The 18,490-nt window shown below is 36.5% G+C and overlaps 1 protein-coding gene across 1 annotated transcript in view; it reads left to right on the forward strand.

The window, feature by feature from the left end:
• Window positions 1-11,991: 11,991 nt before the first annotated feature.
• Window positions 11,992-18,490, forward strand: part of LOC136246466 (uncharacterized) — an 83,973-nt gene continuing 77,474 nt past the window's right edge. Inside the window, exons 1-6 of the mRNA XM_066037940.1 lie at window positions 11,992-12,064; window positions 12,114-12,211; window positions 16,289-16,366; window positions 17,204-17,320; window positions 17,374-17,643; window positions 18,008-18,088. Of these exons, the coding sequence (XP_065894012.1) occupies window positions 16,306-16,366; window positions 17,204-17,320; window positions 17,374-17,643; window positions 18,008-18,088 (529 nt within the window). The 5' untranslated portion in view covers window positions 11,992-12,064; window positions 12,114-12,211; window positions 16,289-16,305. The remainder of the gene's footprint in view (window positions 12,065-12,113; window positions 12,212-16,288; window positions 16,367-17,203; window positions 17,321-17,373; window positions 17,644-18,007; window positions 18,089-18,490) is intronic.

Genomic DNA, 18,490 nt, shown 5'->3' on the forward strand with positions numbered 1-18,490 from the left:
CTAAGCATTCGGAACACCAATAAAAAGCTGAAACGTAGGAATGAGAAAATCTTGGAATTAAAGGATCAAGTAAAAGAGAACGAGAAATTACAACAAGGTTTGAATAAGGCTACTGCACGTGTTAAGAGTTACCAATATAAATTAGGTGTGTCTAAAGGCAAGTGCGATACTATCAGTGAAAAGTGTAATCAGTTGGAGTCAGTTGCTCAAGTTCTTAAAAAAGACATGATCTCATTTAAACAATCCTTAAAAGAGTCAGAGAACGATTACAGGAGATTGTTTGAGAGGCTGCAGGAACTGGAATTTCATACGTTTGAAACCAAAGAGCACCAGAAAAAGTACTTGGATGATAATATAAGAGCATGTTGCATTGAGCTACTGAGTCTTAATGTCGGCATAAACAATGTAGAGCCTGTAATTAGATCTGTTCTCAAGCATATTGCATCATTTGAGATAAAAGAATTGCCACATCCCACTACCCTTACTCGAATGTATTCTAAGATGAAAGGCTTAGCTTGCCAACAGTTGAATGCAGAACTGAAGAAAGGAGATAATCTCACTCTTCATAGTGATGGGACATCAAAGTATGGACAACATTTTTATTCTTTCCAACTTTCTACCCCAGATAGTACATATTCTCTTGGGTTATCAGAAATGCTGAGTGGATCAGCTACTCAAGTATTGTCTGCCTTTCAACAAATCCTGTATGACTTAGAGCTTACATCCCAGTCTGGTTCGAGTCATGTCATCCTGTCCAAAATTAAGAACACCATGTCAGATCGACACATAGTCGAGAAGAACTTTAACTCTCTTTTACAAAGTTATCGTATGGAAGTTTTACCCAGTGTGGGTGATAACTGGGCTGAACTATTGTATGGTGATTGCACAGTTTATTCAGCAAAAAATGACCAGTTAGGGAACCAGAAACATATAATTAACTTTTTGCAGCCTTAAATATAATATAATAATAATAAAAAAACTTGTTGGAAGGGTTTGTGCTTGCTTTTGCTTTTAGTTGGATTAGGGATCAAAGAGAAAAAGTAGTGAAATAAGGGAATAGCGTATTTCTGCAATCTCTTCTGTTTTACTACATGCAGGTAGGCCTGCAAAATTTGCCCAAAATGCTTTCAGAAACTCCCAAAGGTTTTCACTTATTATGCTCTTCTGAATCAGTGTTAGGGTTTCCACTCAAAACTAGGCAGCAGTGGCGGATCTAGGAATTTATAAAGGGTATTTCCAGTTTAGAAAGTGGAGATATACACTGACATGAGGTACGCAAAAGTCTGCACTACATTGTCTGGTTTGGTAAGGTGAGACCAAAAAAAAAGGTCACAGCCTATTGATAGTACATAAAATACCTTAAATAACTTGCTACACAAGCTACTGTGACTGCTCTATTCCACTATCTCGACCAAGGCGCATGCCGCAATAATTAAAACATTTAATTGTTACATAATCATTTTTCAAAGGGGGTTTCCGTGAAAACCTTGAAACCCCCATAAATCTGCCACTGGGAAGGTGCTAATTTCATTTTGTTGTTTCTGAAGGATTTCACACAGATTTATCTTTAAGATAAAGCAAACAAGTGCTACTGGATTGTTTGCAGAATTCAATATCAGCATAATTTTAATATCCAAAAATTGGTCACATGACCAAAACTCCTTCATATGGGATTTCCATTGCAAAATAGGATGGTGCCTCAGCTTTTTTCATTGTTTCTGTTTAATTTTGTACAGACTGACTGACCTTAAGATAAGACAAGCAAGTGCTAAACTGACTATTGCTTTCAAATAACAGTGCAGTTTTAACAGTAAAATCCAAAATGTGGTCATGTGGCCAACAATCCAGCACTACAAGATGTAAAAGTGTTCACTTAGGTAAGAAATACAATTAGATCACCCTATACAATGATCTGTCCGATGTAGCTACTATGGTGCTTTTAGTATGTGACTACTTTTTGTATGTTTTAATAACAAATTAGCACCTGTTTGTTTTATTTTAAAGGTCGGTCTGTGTGAAATCTCCAAAAACTACTAAAGGAAGCACCTTCCTATTTTGAGTTGGAAACCCTATCAGACAGTGTTCCTATTATGCTTGCATTATGCTACTAGGTTAGCAACATTTCTTTAATACATTTATCTTAGAACATTTAAATTAGTAATTTAGTACTCAGTGTATTCAGTGAATGCTCTATTAGAGTATTGCACCACAAAGTACCTGTTCTATTTTGAGAGTATCAATCAAAGGAGCTATGTGCAACATATTTGAGTACTCTATTGCAGTTTGCACCGACTGCTCTATTAGGGAGTATTGATCTATTTTCATGGAATTAAGCTATAGAATTTGAAGTATCCACCTAATATGCCAGCATTATGCTGGAATAGCACTATAGCCTAATATGTTTTTATTGTATTTTTGATCCAATAACTTTTCAGTGGACTAAATCCATTGAGGAATGTTTAAAGGAGCTTGGATGGTGGTTTCAAGACAACTTAATTTAAGAATGATTTTAATAATCTTGTGGCATACAAAATAACAGCATTTACCAACAATAAACAGTTATGTCTCTCTTCTTCTTCAGCTATTTCTAGTTCCAAGATAACAACAATAAACAGTTTAGTCTGACTTCTTCTTCAGCTAGTCCTCATCAATAAAACTTCTTATAGAGTTTAGGAGCAACCTTTACAGAGTCTTTTAGTAGAGAGAAAAAGTGTTATAGTACTACTCTATTTATACTATGATAAAGGTAACCTTCAAAAGGGCAGCACTGGAAAATAAATCTGAATAATATTGATTTCTGAAATAATAAACATGCATGCAGTGACTTTAAGAAACAATAAACAGTAACTTGTCATTTGTAACAGTAGACTAAACCTTTTCTCCAGATGGCCTTCTTTGGAGCTGAGACGTAATTATGCCTATGTTGTGATGCTGTGTGTTATCCTACATCACTTTACTCTTATTTAGTTTTCTGATTATTTTCAGTTCAGCAACCTTCCAACCCAGTCTCATTTGTTGACAATTCGCTTGCTACTCTCGTCAATTAATGCATTCTGCTATTCCTTCTTTGTAAATTGTGTTTCTTTGGAACTCAGTTCCTTTTGAGCTCAGTTCCTTTTGATGTGCTGTCAGCTTCCACCAATTAAACAGAAACTAAAACGATTTATGTTTCTATAGTGGATTATGTAATTCTGTTGTATATGCATGTTTTAGTAACTCAGGGGCGGATCTAGGATTTATAAAAGGGGGGGCTAACTCAAGGTACTAATCTCTTGGGTAGAGGTGTGCAAAGCACACTTCCCAGCATGCTTTTGCATGCTGGAACTAGGGGGGTCTGGGGGCATGCCCCTCCAGGAAAATTTTGAAAAATAGATGCTAAAATACTGCAATTTGGAGACATTTCCACATAAAATTCATAATATTTTCTGCCTGTAGATATTTTATATACTGCCTTTAGATTATATAATAGGTGTGGCTCTCTGAAGCATTTTTCTAATGGAAAAGAAAGGGTAGGTACAGACAACCAAGTACATGATGCACCCCTCTCACAATTGCACAACACTGAATAGGTACATGTTAGAATAATAATGTTGGAAGTGGAAAATTTTGAAATTTGAACAATACAAGATTGAATCTGAGAGCATTTTCAATGGAAATTGTGTACCTGAATTAAGTATTGCCATACATATTAACTACACAAGTAGATGAATGAAGCCCTTTAAACAGACCAATGCACTTCATTGTATGTATAGGTGCAGGCAGATTTGGAAAAATTCCATAACAGAACCAACTACATGTTTCCAGTGAATGTTCTATTAGAGTAGTTAGCTGACTGCTCTATTAGAGTATCTCAATCTTGTACATTTCCAATGCTGATCCGGGTCCTTGTTGCATAAACTTTAGCATAAATCCACTGATAATACCTTGGAAAGATGTTTATAAGGTGGTTTTATGAGTATTTGTATTATTAGTGATCATATAATTATGCTAAGACAAGATTTCATTATAATACTCAGCATATTGATCAAGTAAAGCCTAAATATGAAGGGGGGAGCTTCAGCCCCCAAAGCCCCCCCCCCCCCCCCCCCCCTGGATCCGCCCCTGTAACTGTTGTCAATTTTTGTAGTTGTGTTGTATTTTATGTGTGGGGAAGCACCCTGTACAGGCTTATACCTATTGTATAACCCCTGTCTCTTTGACAAAAATTGATAATAAATAAATTATGCTGCATATTTGATGCAGGACCCACATGCCGGTATGCTCCTTGTAGTCACTTCTGCTAAAAATGAATAGTGGATTTTTTTCTCTCAAGAGAATCAAGACACATGAGTGTTTTGAGTGGCCAATCTGTAGCTCGAGAATGTCTCATTGGATATTAACCATTTTTGCTGTGGAAACTCCCTCAGGGTGGGCACCTCCTGTTTCAAATTTGAGCTGAATCCGTCCAGCCTTACATGACTGCATGTGGATCAAGTTTAAAGTCCTTTCCTTTAGTGATAAAGAAAATACTAAATCCACTCATGTTTGTTACTCTTAGATCTACTAATTAGTTATGGATAGGGCTAAAACGAATATTCTAAATGAAAGAGAACGAATATTTTTAGTCAAGAACGAATAATAGAATATTCTATATATTTAGTGTAATACTCTTATACAGTGTATATGTGTTATTTCTTATTATTTGTATTCAATTGTAAGACATCATTAAAATTTGATACAGTATATAGGCAGCTTTTGAAATGAAGTAAAAGTGTCTGATGATGTAGCTACTAGAGGTGTACCGATAAAGATTTTTCAGCTGTATTGATATCTGATTAATTTGTACCTAAAAGAGCTGATACTGATTATATACCGATTAAATTACTGTATATTCGTAAATCAAATAGAACTACAGGTGTAGCTACTACATGATGTATATTCTAATGATTTGTAGCATTGAGAAAAGAGAAGTGATGTAACTTTACTATATTGCATAACTACTTATGGTGGTGTGGCCTCTATTACACAACCCAGACAATTAGGCACCACAAATATTTTACTATGATACATGTTCCCTTGTCCGGATTACTCCGTATTTTGATTAGTTACCAAGATGGCTGTAATACACAGGTGATCACTTTAGTTTTCCTGTAGTGCAGTTTTTTATTCTTAAAGTGCAGCTAACAGCTACTGTTCTGGGTAAGAATACTTTAACACTAATAGCAGTACTCACACGCGCAGTCGTATGGCTTCTCGTAACGTAGCGTTTTATAGAATAGTGTAGAGAGGCTTTCTGTTTGTTTGTAGCGAGCAAAAAAGCTTTTGATAGCTGGCCATGCAAACTAGCTAATAGATTCATAGAGCGTTTGTGCCCATTATTACTGAATATGGAAGGAAAATCAGCGACCAATCGCGATCTGATCACCCTCGCCATCACCAATCCGATTATTGGTACATCTCTAGTCCAGTGTCTGATGTTGTAAAGACTGACAAAGATTCCTCATTACTAGTGTCCGCCATCTTTACTGTAATTTCGAAGTTTCGAATTCAATAATTCCTTCGAACGAAGTCGAATCGAATACGAATTCGAATATTCGGTATATTCGTTTTAGCCCTAGTTATGGAGTTACTTGTAAGTTATATAAGAATATAGCTATGTACATTTTATTTTAGTGAAGACACAAAAATTCAAATGATGTAACAAATATTTGACATGCAGCCAAGAGTACATAATAATAGAAGAGGAGAGTGTCAACTCTCAATATAATCCATACAAACACAGTGTGCTCAAACCCTCCTACTTCAATCCATAAAACTTCTAGTAATAAATCAATACTTTTAAGTGAACAGAAGACTGTTGATATTTCCTAATTGAAGCAGTAGAAGTATTACAACCTCCTTCATAGAGCAAGCCATTTGTCACCTTTGGTGGCTATAGTTGACTGCACAAGATCTGAGCAGCGCAGTGAGTTTGATGAATCCACTGAAGTTAGATACTCTACTCCCTACTCTATTATTATGCACTTTTAATATAGCTAAAGCCTTAATTACTCTCATCCTGTTTAAACAGAGTTTGAATCCATTTCTAATTCTTCTCATGTTACTTGCACCATTATATGCTTGTCTCCTGCATTGTGACAGAGGTAGAACACACTGAGCCAGAATAACTTTATTTCCTTATTGATGTTTGGTAACTCAACTATAGAGTGCTAGAGTTTTCTTAAAATTTTTATCCATATAATTTACCCACCTGATTTATAAAGACCGGGGCTGATCCAGGGGGAGTGGTTAAGGTAGCTAGCTAGCCACTTACCATATGTTAACGATTCATTTGCACATTTTGTTAACAGTAACACTAAATCACTGCATTGCATGCAAATCAGATTCCAATGCTATCCAGTCCATGCCAATTGCCAATCAGATTCCAATGATATCCGGTCTATCACTTTATAGTAGCTGGTTAGCACTATATGCATTAATGAATTTATCTAAGTTAATGCAGCTATCAACAGGCAGAAGAGTTCTTGAAGGAAAATAGGGATTTGCTTTAGGGATGAATCAATTTTACTTTTTTTACAATTGCCAGCAAGTTACCCTAGGGTTGTGGCATAATGTGACTGCATCAAAAATTAATTATTCCATTTTATAAATTGGCTACAGAGAATGTATTAAAGGATCTAAAAGGTAATGTTTCTTCCTAAGGGGCATGTGATTAGTACGAGATGATAGACTGATAGTTCAGATTTACAGGCCCGTAGCCAGGGGGGTTCTGAAGAACAGCCCTCTTGGAAAAAAGGTCCATAGCTAATTTCAGTAAAATGGTCCACAATTTTAGCAGAAAGGTCCACAGTTTTCCAAATTTTCAGGAGCAAAAGTCTATTAGCCACAGTTTACTATAGATACCACTAATAAGAAACTAAATTAAATGCTCTGAGTAACTCATTCAGTGCTTGTGTTAAATGCAATGCAAGATCAAGAGAGCAGTCAACCATTCTAATAGAACAATCACTCTAATAGAACAGTCACAATTACATTTTCTTTAAAAGCTACTTAATTTACATGTAGATTGTCTAAACCAAGCTTTCATTAAAATATAAGATTTTGGTGGACAAGCCTCTCCATGCAGAGCCCACGAATAGCATCCATGCTTCAACTCCATGCATTGTCTAAATTTCATTGTTACAGACATCCTTTGTTCTGCTCCACTGCCCCTGTTGATCATGGCAGAGTGTTCAATCTTTCCCTTTCTTATTCACTGCGACATTCCAATATAATAATAATAATAATAATTATTATTATATTTAGACACATACATGTGCAGATGGTATAATTACAGTAGCAGTAGAGATATTTTTCCAGATATTATCCATACAACTGGTCTTCAGCCTACGTTAAAAAAATTGTTATTTTTATGGCAAGTTATATAGTGCCGGCAGTCACGTGCATTTAAAAAAAAACTTAGACAAAAAACCTAAGAAAGCGAAAAAAAACGAAGTTATCTCAGCAGGAGCTCGAACCCGGGCATCCGTACTCATAAGCAATGCTCGTAACCATTATACCACCGGTGCTGCAGCTACTCACCTCTCTTAGTTTCTACCTTATAAACATCCGACTTCTATATATAACAAGAGTGAAGAAGAAACCGAAGCTGAACCCTAGCCTACCCTAACGCTAAGGAACTACTTTTCGCGTCCCCTAAAGTTGAATGCTCGGGGCAACCTACTAGACGCGTCCCCTAAAGTTGAATGCTCGGGGAAACCTACTAGACCCGTGCCCTAAAGTCGAATGCTCGGGGCATATTAGATGCGTACCAATTCTAGCTCGCCTAGAGACAACTGGTTTGTTTGATAGTCCAGCAAATGATGGACTTGCGCCGGTAAAATAGCCGTTCACGTTCGTAACCGGTGTCGGTACTATATCCACTTTATATTTTTATTGACTGAAATGCCACTAAATTCAACCTTTTAGTATCTATTTTCAAAAAAATTCCTGGGAGGAGGGGGCCCAGACCCCCCTAGTTTTGAATCGTGTCATATAAAATGGTCCACTTTTCTTCTAAAAGAACCTAACCAGACAAAAGTGTGGCTATGGCCCTGATTTACTTATTTAATGGAGCAACCTAAGCTATTTTACATATCATGGAGGAATGTGAAGTACAGTATGTGCACAGCGTACTACGTACGTAGCTACCAGCGGCGGAGGAAGTAGTTGATATGAGGGGGGGCTGAGCTGACCCACACTTATTTCTATAGTTTAGTAAGGTGAGACCAAAAAAAAAAAAAAAAGGTCACAACCAACTGACAAGAGCTTTCCACCTCACCAGCTACCATTTCTAGCTAATAAACTACATAAAAATCCTTACATAGCTCGCTACACACTGACTACTTTATTAGAGTGACTGCTCTATTAGAGTATCTCGATCTTTATCACGGTTTTCAGCCCCACTCCAAGAAAGATAATTCCGGTGTGATATCATTCTGAGGGGGGCTAAGCCCCCCTCAGCAGACCGAAGGGGGGCTTCAGCCCCCTAGCCCCCCCTTTCCGCCGCCTATGGTAGCTACATGTGATTTATTTGTATTAGCACTGATGCTCAGCCTTTACTGGGATTATAATGTGTGCACAAGAGCTATCATGCTACGTACTGTGTGCTTCACTGTACCAGCTAGCTAGAAGATAACGTTGTTAGCTCTTCCCTAGTGACATTCAGGGATCTTGCTTAAAATCTGGGGTAGCCACCCACCTAATCTGGATCAGTGCCCGCTAAAACAACATTTGCTCAGTGTGATAAATATCTATGGCATTATCACCTGTTGATTTCACTATAGTAGTCGAAAAAATTTGCGCCCGTTTTAGGCCACTCCAAATAGATTCTCTGTTTCCCGTCCTGGACTCAAGCATATTTGCATGTGGGCGGGCGGTCCATTTCCATTATGTCATTATAAGATTAGCAGCTTTATTTGCCTGGCACAACCATAAAAAACTGCATAAAGCATGTTTAAGCTTGGGTTCCTTCCTTTTTAATTTGCAAAAATAGCACAAACATGAAGTTTGTACCGACTTGATAGCACTGCTGACACGTGAGCTGACATGGTTTCAAGTGGGCCTGTCAGTATGCAACAATAACCGGAAATAATGGAAGAATACGGAATAATGGAATATTTAGAGCTGACAGTAACTAGATGCGGGCGGTGGACGGGAAACAGAGAATTTATTTGGAGTGGCCTTATCAACAACATGCTGGGTCTGAATCAATCATTAGTCGCCACATTGTTATACATTTCTTTTTCAAACGATCGTGATTTGCCTAGCTAGCTAGTCGGTTTTTTAATTTAATTAAATTTTTTATTTGTTTTTTTAATTTTTTTAATTGTTAATTTTAATTTTTTTTAGTTTTAACGTAACCCAATAGAAACAACAAATTAAACATACAAAGTAGTGATGTGCGATATATCGAAAAATCGATTTCGCGATAATTTTGTCGATATCGTTATCGTATCGATTTTCGATACTGCTTTAGCAGATTTCGATATTTATCGAAAAGGTAATATTTTGCGATAATTATTGAAATATCAAAGAATATTTCGATAAATCTACAGCATTTAGTGTGCGATTTCGCAATCACGCTAGAAATAAGGTTGGTTCTGTACTATCTAGCCACTTTAAAAACTTGTCTACCAGTTTCCTAGGCTTATTATTAGTTTTATGCAATAGTTTGTGTGTAAAGTGTATTTCAAGCATATTTATAAGTATCGGCCACCCACGCAATTACAGCACCCACACAATTAAAAATTATAGAAAATCGTATCGAAATTTCGATATTTACCCCAATATCGTATCGATAACATATCGAAATAAAAATCCTGATATCGCACACTCCTTAATACAAAGAAAGGAGGGAAAGCTTATAATGAGTCACTCAGTTGGCTGGATCATAGTCTACCCGGGATTGGAAACAGAGGCAATTAACACCAATCAACAGATTCACTCAGCATTGCAAAGAGCTAACTTAGTATAGCTAACGTAACTCCGTGTTATTTAAGATGGAACGAAAAGAACTCGCGCTAGAAATGAAGAAAACAACTGCTGGGAATGACAGTGACAGTCCGTTGTCGTTGTTAAATAATTGATAGGAATAAGTACTATAGTATTAAGTAGCTTAATACTGGTTTGTAAACCATCATTAAGTGTTTTGTCTGATATCAGTAGTGATAGATGACTGCCGGAATGGAATACTGTCTCTGGTTCTTTCATTCATTACAGGTGCCAAGGCAGAAGACACTTTTGAGGATGATGCTTTTATTAAGTCCACAGAGGCAATAGAAATAAAAAGAAGTGACACAGAGCCTGTTTGCTAGATGGCTGGTGTTTTGCTGCTGAAAACAGCTCCAGTTTCAGTTTTGATTTAAAATTGCCAAGCCAGTTATACCACATTGTGAAGGCAATGCTCTAAATGTTATGCTGCTGGCTATGTTTGTAGACATCTATGTACGAAAATTAGAAGGTGAGAGAGAACACTGCTCAAAGAAATAGTCTAACCATGCATATCAATTCGTGGACTCGGATTTTCATTGCAAGCTTCTGGGTTGAAATCAACCAAAACAGTACTAAAAAGCTTACATAAGAGACTTTACAATAGCATGTATAATGTAAGAAAATACGAAACATCCATAAGTAATTGTTCACAATGCTATATTACTTTGTGATTACAGCAATACATTGATATAAATACTGGTACAAATAAAAATTGAAGTCTAGTAACTATATTCACACAAAGGGAATGTTTCTGTAGGAGCAACTTCAGTACAGTTTGTCTTCTAATGCTAGCTGAATGTTTCAAAATTTCTGTTTTGCATTATAATGTGCATCCACAAAAATGTTCCTTAATGGTCCATCATCTTAACTTCAAAAATATAGAAAATTAGTTTTTGGATCGTATCAATCCACAATCCACCCTGTAGGAAACAAAGTATATGCATACACATTATATAATACCTTAAGGGATGACAATACATCGCTTCACTCTACACTGCATGCAACCTTTCTAAAGACTCAATATCAAGGACATAGATATAGGCGACAACAGCAGAGACACCGTTCTTCAGTATAATGACACACCTCTCAGTGGGATGGATACTGGCAAACCCTTGGGTTTAGGCTGAAAGTGCTTTTACTGCTAAGCCTAAGCTTTCTATGACCTCTCCTGTCATTTGTAGAGTGGGAATAGTAATCATTGTAAAATGTGTAGTTGTAGCTAACTTGAAATACTTGCATGTGCTTCAAAGAATCGAATATTTCACTACAACAGTACAAGAAAATAGCTTTCAAAGGCATTCTCATTGATTTGTATATGTATGAATTACTGGAAACACGTCAGAAAGTTAGCTAAAAACGTCTATAAAAAGGCCTGTGAACCCCGAACTGTGGTACTGCAAAAATTCTTACTTCGCAGTTCATGCTGTCATTTCACCACAGAACGGCGGAACTAAAGGTTTTGGCTTACATGAATGGATATGCTAACGTCTTAGCTTTCAATCAGTACCATTTACATGGAAAAAGAACGTTTCTATCGTGCTCTCAGAACCCCGAACCACGAGGGTGCGATCTAATAATCATTTTTGCACAAAACGCGTTCTACGAGATTCGTTCTCGAAATTTAGACGATCATACACCAGTAAAACAACAGTATAACTCTTATCATAATAAGAAATCCTTTTCATCTCCGCTCCTAGAAGGCTTATCTGCCCTTTCTCTTGGTTTTTCCTGTGCCAGATGAATCCATACCGATCAAAGGTAAGGTGTTGATTATTGCAATGCTGACGGCTCTCGCATTTTGTATTGAATTTACTCCGGTTTCCAATCCCGGGTAAGGTATATATTATCTATGGCTGGATGTACACGTATTTAAAACTATACACTAAAACTGATGCGGCCCTATTGTCCGACCCCCTCGTGTGGCGGCGCCGGACCCTCGTACGTATGTAGTAAGGCGGGCTCCTGCCAGACTACAATTCTAGGAACTCTTGCACGGACTTTCCCTCTGACCTCGCTTTTGGCTTCCCTACACACTCAGCCGCCAGCCCTATTGGTATGTTCAGTTTATGTCTGTCTTCATGTTTGTGGAGATTTCGTTGTAGTTATCAGATAGCAGGAAGCACTGAATAGCTAATTTGATTGGTTTCCTCGTCGGGTTTCCTTCAGTCGGCAAAGGCCTGAGCTGAAGAAGTTGCTGAAGGTACACAATCTGATTGTAATTAAGTCACAGTTATTGCGGGCTCCCAGGGTCGTAATTAACATCTCATTATAGCACAGCTCTTCCAGTGTGTTGTCGGTTCCTCCAGTAACAAACTGGCAAAGCAGATGATCATGAATGCAATACAATTCATAATGTACGAGAGTAGCTAGCTATCCCGGTAACGCGTTGGCACTAGTTAGATAAAAACTAGCTCACTGCACTCGTTATTATTGATCAGTGCTAGCTAGTTATTTTGTTCTCAGATCTGTAGATACCTAAGTTTTTGCGGAAACCTGGTCTCTTGATCCTGGTACGTACATCCGTTTCAGAACCTTGTCTCATCCTCTCTAATCGATAAGTCCGGGCCAGCATGGAAAGGATCTGTATTGTGGCTATCAAACCAATTTCTCTTTAGGACAATGTAAATGAGGTCACTTTATTGTATTGTTGTTGTACTGTACGTACAACTAGAACATGGGACAGGTGTAAGTGCTGTACAACATATTAATTTTTCTTGTAACTTCGATTCTGCTACAGTGCAGTACGTGCAGTAGAAATTTTACTAAGTACGCGAGTAAACAATGAAATTAGCTACAGCCTGTTTTACACTCTAATCCAGCATTGCAATCTGACGTAGATATTATAAATTTCCATTAAGATTTTAAGTGATGTGTGGTATCTGTTAAATTCCTGCTCAGTAGCTAATAGTCAGTATAGTGCCAATCATCTTCTTTTCTATGCTAATTAGTGGTTAATGCACCAGCCTACATCTATACTGCTATGTTCTAAGTATTGCATGTGGAGACATTGTAAAGACAATCAGGAAAGCAACTGGAACTGGTCAATACTGAGACGTACATAGCTACAATGCTAGAAGTAAAAATAATATTATTAAGCTTAAATTGTTGTGTGGTTACCCGTAACAAACTGTACCTTCTATAATACACTTTTCCTACTAAGGATTATTGCTCTGGGTTTTTAGTTTTGTGATACTAGTATTCATGTGACACTAGTACTCCTACAGAATTCTTCCATGGCCATGAATATTGTGTATGCATTCCTGACCATGCCCTGTTATTTCATGCATTTGATGAAATCTGTGTCAAAACAGGCAAGTTGTGAGAATGAAGGTGCATGGCTCTCAAAAAGCCAAGTCTTTGTATAATGATTATGTAATACTCCACTCAACAAAATACTATCGGTAACTGTACATAAGATAAAGAGTGTACAACCCACTATTTGGCATAGTATATAGCAATCACAAAGGTTGAGGTCAGATATAACAAGCTGGAATAACATCTTTATAATATTATCAGGCTAACAGTAGCAAGTTTACAGTGAGTCCAGGTTCTGATCCAAGCTGAAGTTCAAAATGTTTAGGAGTGATAGTAATTAAAGTTATAATGTGCAAGTTGTAAATGACTATGTTATGCAGGAATGTATGTATATAAGACCTGGGTAAAGCATTTAAGTAGGTCAAATGGTTGATGCACTTCTCAAGCACTTGTAAAAATGCTTAAGCACAAACACAAATGCTTCAATTTTCAAATGAAGCACTATAAAAGTGCTTGATATAAATTATTTGAAATTAAGTAACAAAATAATTCTGAACCCTAGTGTCTTAAGCATTTGTTACGGCAAACAAACTTTAACTGTTAGAATGTTTAATCCTTTAATCTACAACTCTTAAGCCTGAAGACTGTCCCGCAGCACTCCAGAGCTGCTAATGCAAGAACTCTTAGAGTGCTTAGTGCTACTTTATCTGCTTGCACCTTTTGGTTGTTAAATGTTAATTGCAAAGACTCTGGCAGTCTTAGTGCTAAAAGTCCTTATAAAGTGGATTTATAAGCACTTGAAAAGAAATGCTTTAAGTGCTTATAAACACAATTGCTTGACCCATGTGTGATCCTGACAATTAATGTGCAATTGATCTTTTCTATTTTCGTACAATGATATGTGACCGTAATTTTTGTAGTTTTAAATTACAGTAAACCTGTACCAAATACTATCTCAGGATACAGAGCAGTCAAGCAAGTTATTTATCAAATGAGGAGATAACGTGTTGGATTTCTTAGGTGAAATAACTTCACAATATATAATTCACTGAAAATATTTGATTATTATCAGTAGCTGATTGTTGTCATAGGTTAGGTCAGAGACATTGCCACTCCATCATCATCACACTAAAGGTTCAAAAGAAAAGTGAGCATGTTACAGTAAATGCCTACTATTTTAAATACAAGTGCGTTTCTGGCATACTTATTGTTCCCTGGTACATCTGTTTGCCACTTTATACTTTTTACACCTCTTCATTAACAAGCCCACAAGGAGGCTAAATCACCAATTGCTCTGAAGCTTTCTATAATGTAATAAAAATTGCTGAGTGTGCAGAGTCCATATGACACTCTTAGGGGATTCTGTAATGGTAATGAATATTCTATACATGAGCATTCCTTGACCATAGCTTTATGCATGTGATATATGATCTCAGCTGTTATGCCTCCTTTGGCATATGCCTACAGACTGCTTGTTGCTGAGGATCAAGTCACCACTAGGTCTGGGATAGAGATATGTTTCTGCCTTTTCATGTTTCTGACTCCCAGTATTCACAGGCTTTAATTAAGCCTTCTCACGGATTCTTAGTGGAATAATATTCACAGAATAAATGAATACTTTTTCAGAGCTTTAGCATGCAGATGATTAAGGAGTAGTCGGGCCCTCCATTTCTTACACAACAGGGGAGGTGACAGCTACTAAAAATAGTGTATTACCTTTTTAAAAGTGAAATGCTAATGACAATGGAGTTGCAAGGAGGCTTGAAATTGCAAAAAACAGCTCTTTCTAGGGGGGTTGATGGCATGTCCCACAAGGAAATATTTTGAAATTTACGGGTATCAAGGTGGCATCTAGAGTAATTTTCAGCAGCTGAATTTGCCATACATTCATGTGATCCTTACTAGTGGAGTGAGTACAGTTTTCTTGCCAAACTTACTTAGAAACACCCAAAAAGCATATCACCAATTATGGGAGCATGTCTGGGAGTGAAAGAAAAGAAAATATATTTGAATTTAAAGTCACACAGTCACAAGTCATCACCCACTCATGTGGATCACATGACAATGTAGTGATACTTCATGCCAGCAGCCTGAACAGCCAATTTAGTAGCACTAGTCTGTGTGCTAGATTGTAGTAATAATAATTTATTTAATGTTGTCAGTTTTCTGTATGAAATGATACATTGGTAGTATATACATATCTATCGGGTCAGAGACAATTATATATTTTTTTCAAATCCCAATGAAAATGTCAAGCAACCTAAAGCATTACCTGACATTGATATGCTACTGTTTTACACAATTCGTCAGAAATCCTTACGATACATTGATAGAATAGAGTGACTCATCCTATAATAATACAATCATTGTTGTCTAATTGATTGACAATGCTTCACTATAAAACTGTCTAACTTCCTTCTATTTTAATCTGACATTTTGTCAGGCATGCGCAGGTTCCAGTATGGTCGGCCATGCATGATATTTGCCTGACAAATGGCCTATGTCAGGCAGTAATAATTGACTCTGTATCGGATCCCTCGATATCTGCAAATTTGGCCTGACTGGCCTGACCATGTGCTAAAGCCTTGTTATTAAGTGAATAAATACTGACAGCTACGTGTACCAAGAATAAATAGTAAACATTTAATTACTATTTAGTATCTAATTTGTCAAAAACATGCAGGGCTTCAATAAAAAATTGGAGCAATTTAAATTTAATTTTACCATCTTGTTAATTAATATTCAAATAGATGTACTGGTATTTGATTTTTATTCACAACATAACTGAACTATGTGCTGAGATACAATCAACATACTTAGGGTACTCTAATATTACTAAACTACGGTATAAAACCTATTGATGTGGCAAGCACAACAGAAACATGGTTGGGAATAGGATGTAATAATTTCAGTTCGTGTGGCTTAACCTACAGTTAATAATGCATGATACCAAGAGTATATAATGGCCTCTCCCATTATATATATATTCTTGAAGATACATAGCATGCTTTGTTATTAACAGGTCAATAGTACACTATCATGGATGGTGGTGCGGAAGATACTGTAAGCCATCACGGTGATATGGATGATGATTCTTATAGTAAGTTGTATCGTTATATAATTATAGTTTTCAACAAATATTAAGATATACTATCATTATAGTAGTATATAGTAATAAAAGTAATGATATACTTTTTGGGTGTCTATATATTATACAGTAGGTTGCAAAATAAGTTTATGTTTAATAATTGTAATTGCGGTGTTATTACTAAGTAATTACGCATATTTGTACTGTAATTACATTTTGACTGTAATTATGCAAAAAAGTGGTTTTTCACCAGCCATATTTACAATATATTCATAATTACCAATAGAGCCTAATTCGTAATTACACTTTTGTAATTACGCTACTACAGCATAATTACAATTGCAAAATGCAAACTTTTTGGCAGCCTACTGTACATTCTAATACAATATCATGATGTATTAGGGATGTTGATTTGTGATAGCACGTAATGGCTTCCCTATGTTTGCAATATTATGATGCATGGTAAAAAAGATCTATAACTATTATGAGATCCCTAATATTGGTTAAAAACATTAGGTGCAAATGTACCTTTTTACAATTTAAATATTAATGTAAATGTAATCTGTGCATTGTAAGCCTTTTATCCTTCTCTGAGTTTGTTTATTCCTTTCCTAATTCTGTTTATTCTTGGCGTAAATTGTCATTGCATGGGTTCACCTTATTTGTGCAGTGATTGAGATTTTCTGAAAACGTTAGGAGTGTCAATAAACATATAGTTGTAATGTGTAGCTTGGTTTCTTTTCTTTTTTGCATTGATGGATTGTATTTCTGTGAAATTTGCGTTATTAATAATATAGATTTATTTTTATGCACCGTTATATATTTGTCAGTAACTTTGTCATGCTGCAGATATGGGTAAGAATGTGTATGGCAGACCCACTAACCATCCAACTGGTGAACAAGTAGTGATGAAGCCATACTGTTTGTATGGACCACAAGCAATTGATGTGATTATGAGAAAACCTGGTTAGGTAACAATAATTATAATTTACTAGTTGTAGTATTATTATCTTTTATAGAGTTTTCATTTCTGATCAGATACTACAACTTGTTATATCAGAGTTTAATACCTAACTGTAAACTGACCATCAAAATTCTTAAGCAGCATACAGAAATTCCTAGTGAAGTGGAGAGTTTTATTGTCAATGAAGAAAGCTCAAGAATTAGATGTCAGAGGATTATCAATCTTCTACTAGTTCAGTTAGACACTACAAGAGATTACAAACATTTCTGTTACTTGTTCAGCATGATATCAGTAATGACTGATCTTACTGATAAACTAAAGACAGGTGTGTGCTTATTTAGTAATAATATATAGTAAGAACCCCCCTTAAACTGATGGACACCCCCAAAAATATTGCCTCTAAAAACCATTGTAGAAGCATCTTATGCACTTATCAGTATACTTCCCCCTCCCCCCTATATGGGCATATATGGGGCTTTGGTTGGGATTTGACACACCTCAGTGTCAAATTCCAAATAGTAGGGCAAACCAGCATGTCAAATTCCCACTATAAACCCCAACTGTTGTATGGAAGGTTATCACAGCCCTGTGACATACCAATGTAGGGATTTTCCGTAGAGCTATATGCTGTAATATCATCATTCATTTCTTGTTTAACTGCTTGGATTCATACTTCATTACAATTTTAGAATGTACTAGTGCAACTACTTTCACAGAATTTCACAGCAGTCACTACTTGGATAATGACATGACAGCTCATCAGATTCCAAGTACGGTGTACATACAGAAATAATAGTATCTCACATATTATTTGTTTATCTGTGACTGGATCTGCAAAAAGGGGTTTTACAGCCTTTCAATTGCATGTACTTGGCAATCTATAACTTGACTTGTGAGTATGGTGCTATCCTGAAATTTGGTCACTTTACACTCCTAAAATACTGTAGCTAGCAGTATTCTTGAATATAATTTTAAGACAGTAGGTTAAACAAATGATGAGTTATGACTCATCAAACTTGGAATTTTGGAAAGGTTTTAAGACCCCTTTTTGCAGATCCGGTCACATTTGTTGTGGGGATCAGCGTTGAAACTGGTCACTATTACTGACCCAGATAACCCGCTGACCTGGAAAGAAATCTGGGTTAGACCCATGACCTGCATTAACTAAAAGT

Source organism: Dysidea avara, chromosome 2 (genome assembly GCF_963678975.1).
Source record: "Dysidea avara chromosome 2, odDysAvar1.4, whole genome shotgun sequence".
NCBI lineage: Eukaryota > Metazoa > Porifera > Demospongiae > Dictyoceratida > Dysideidae > Dysidea > Dysidea avara.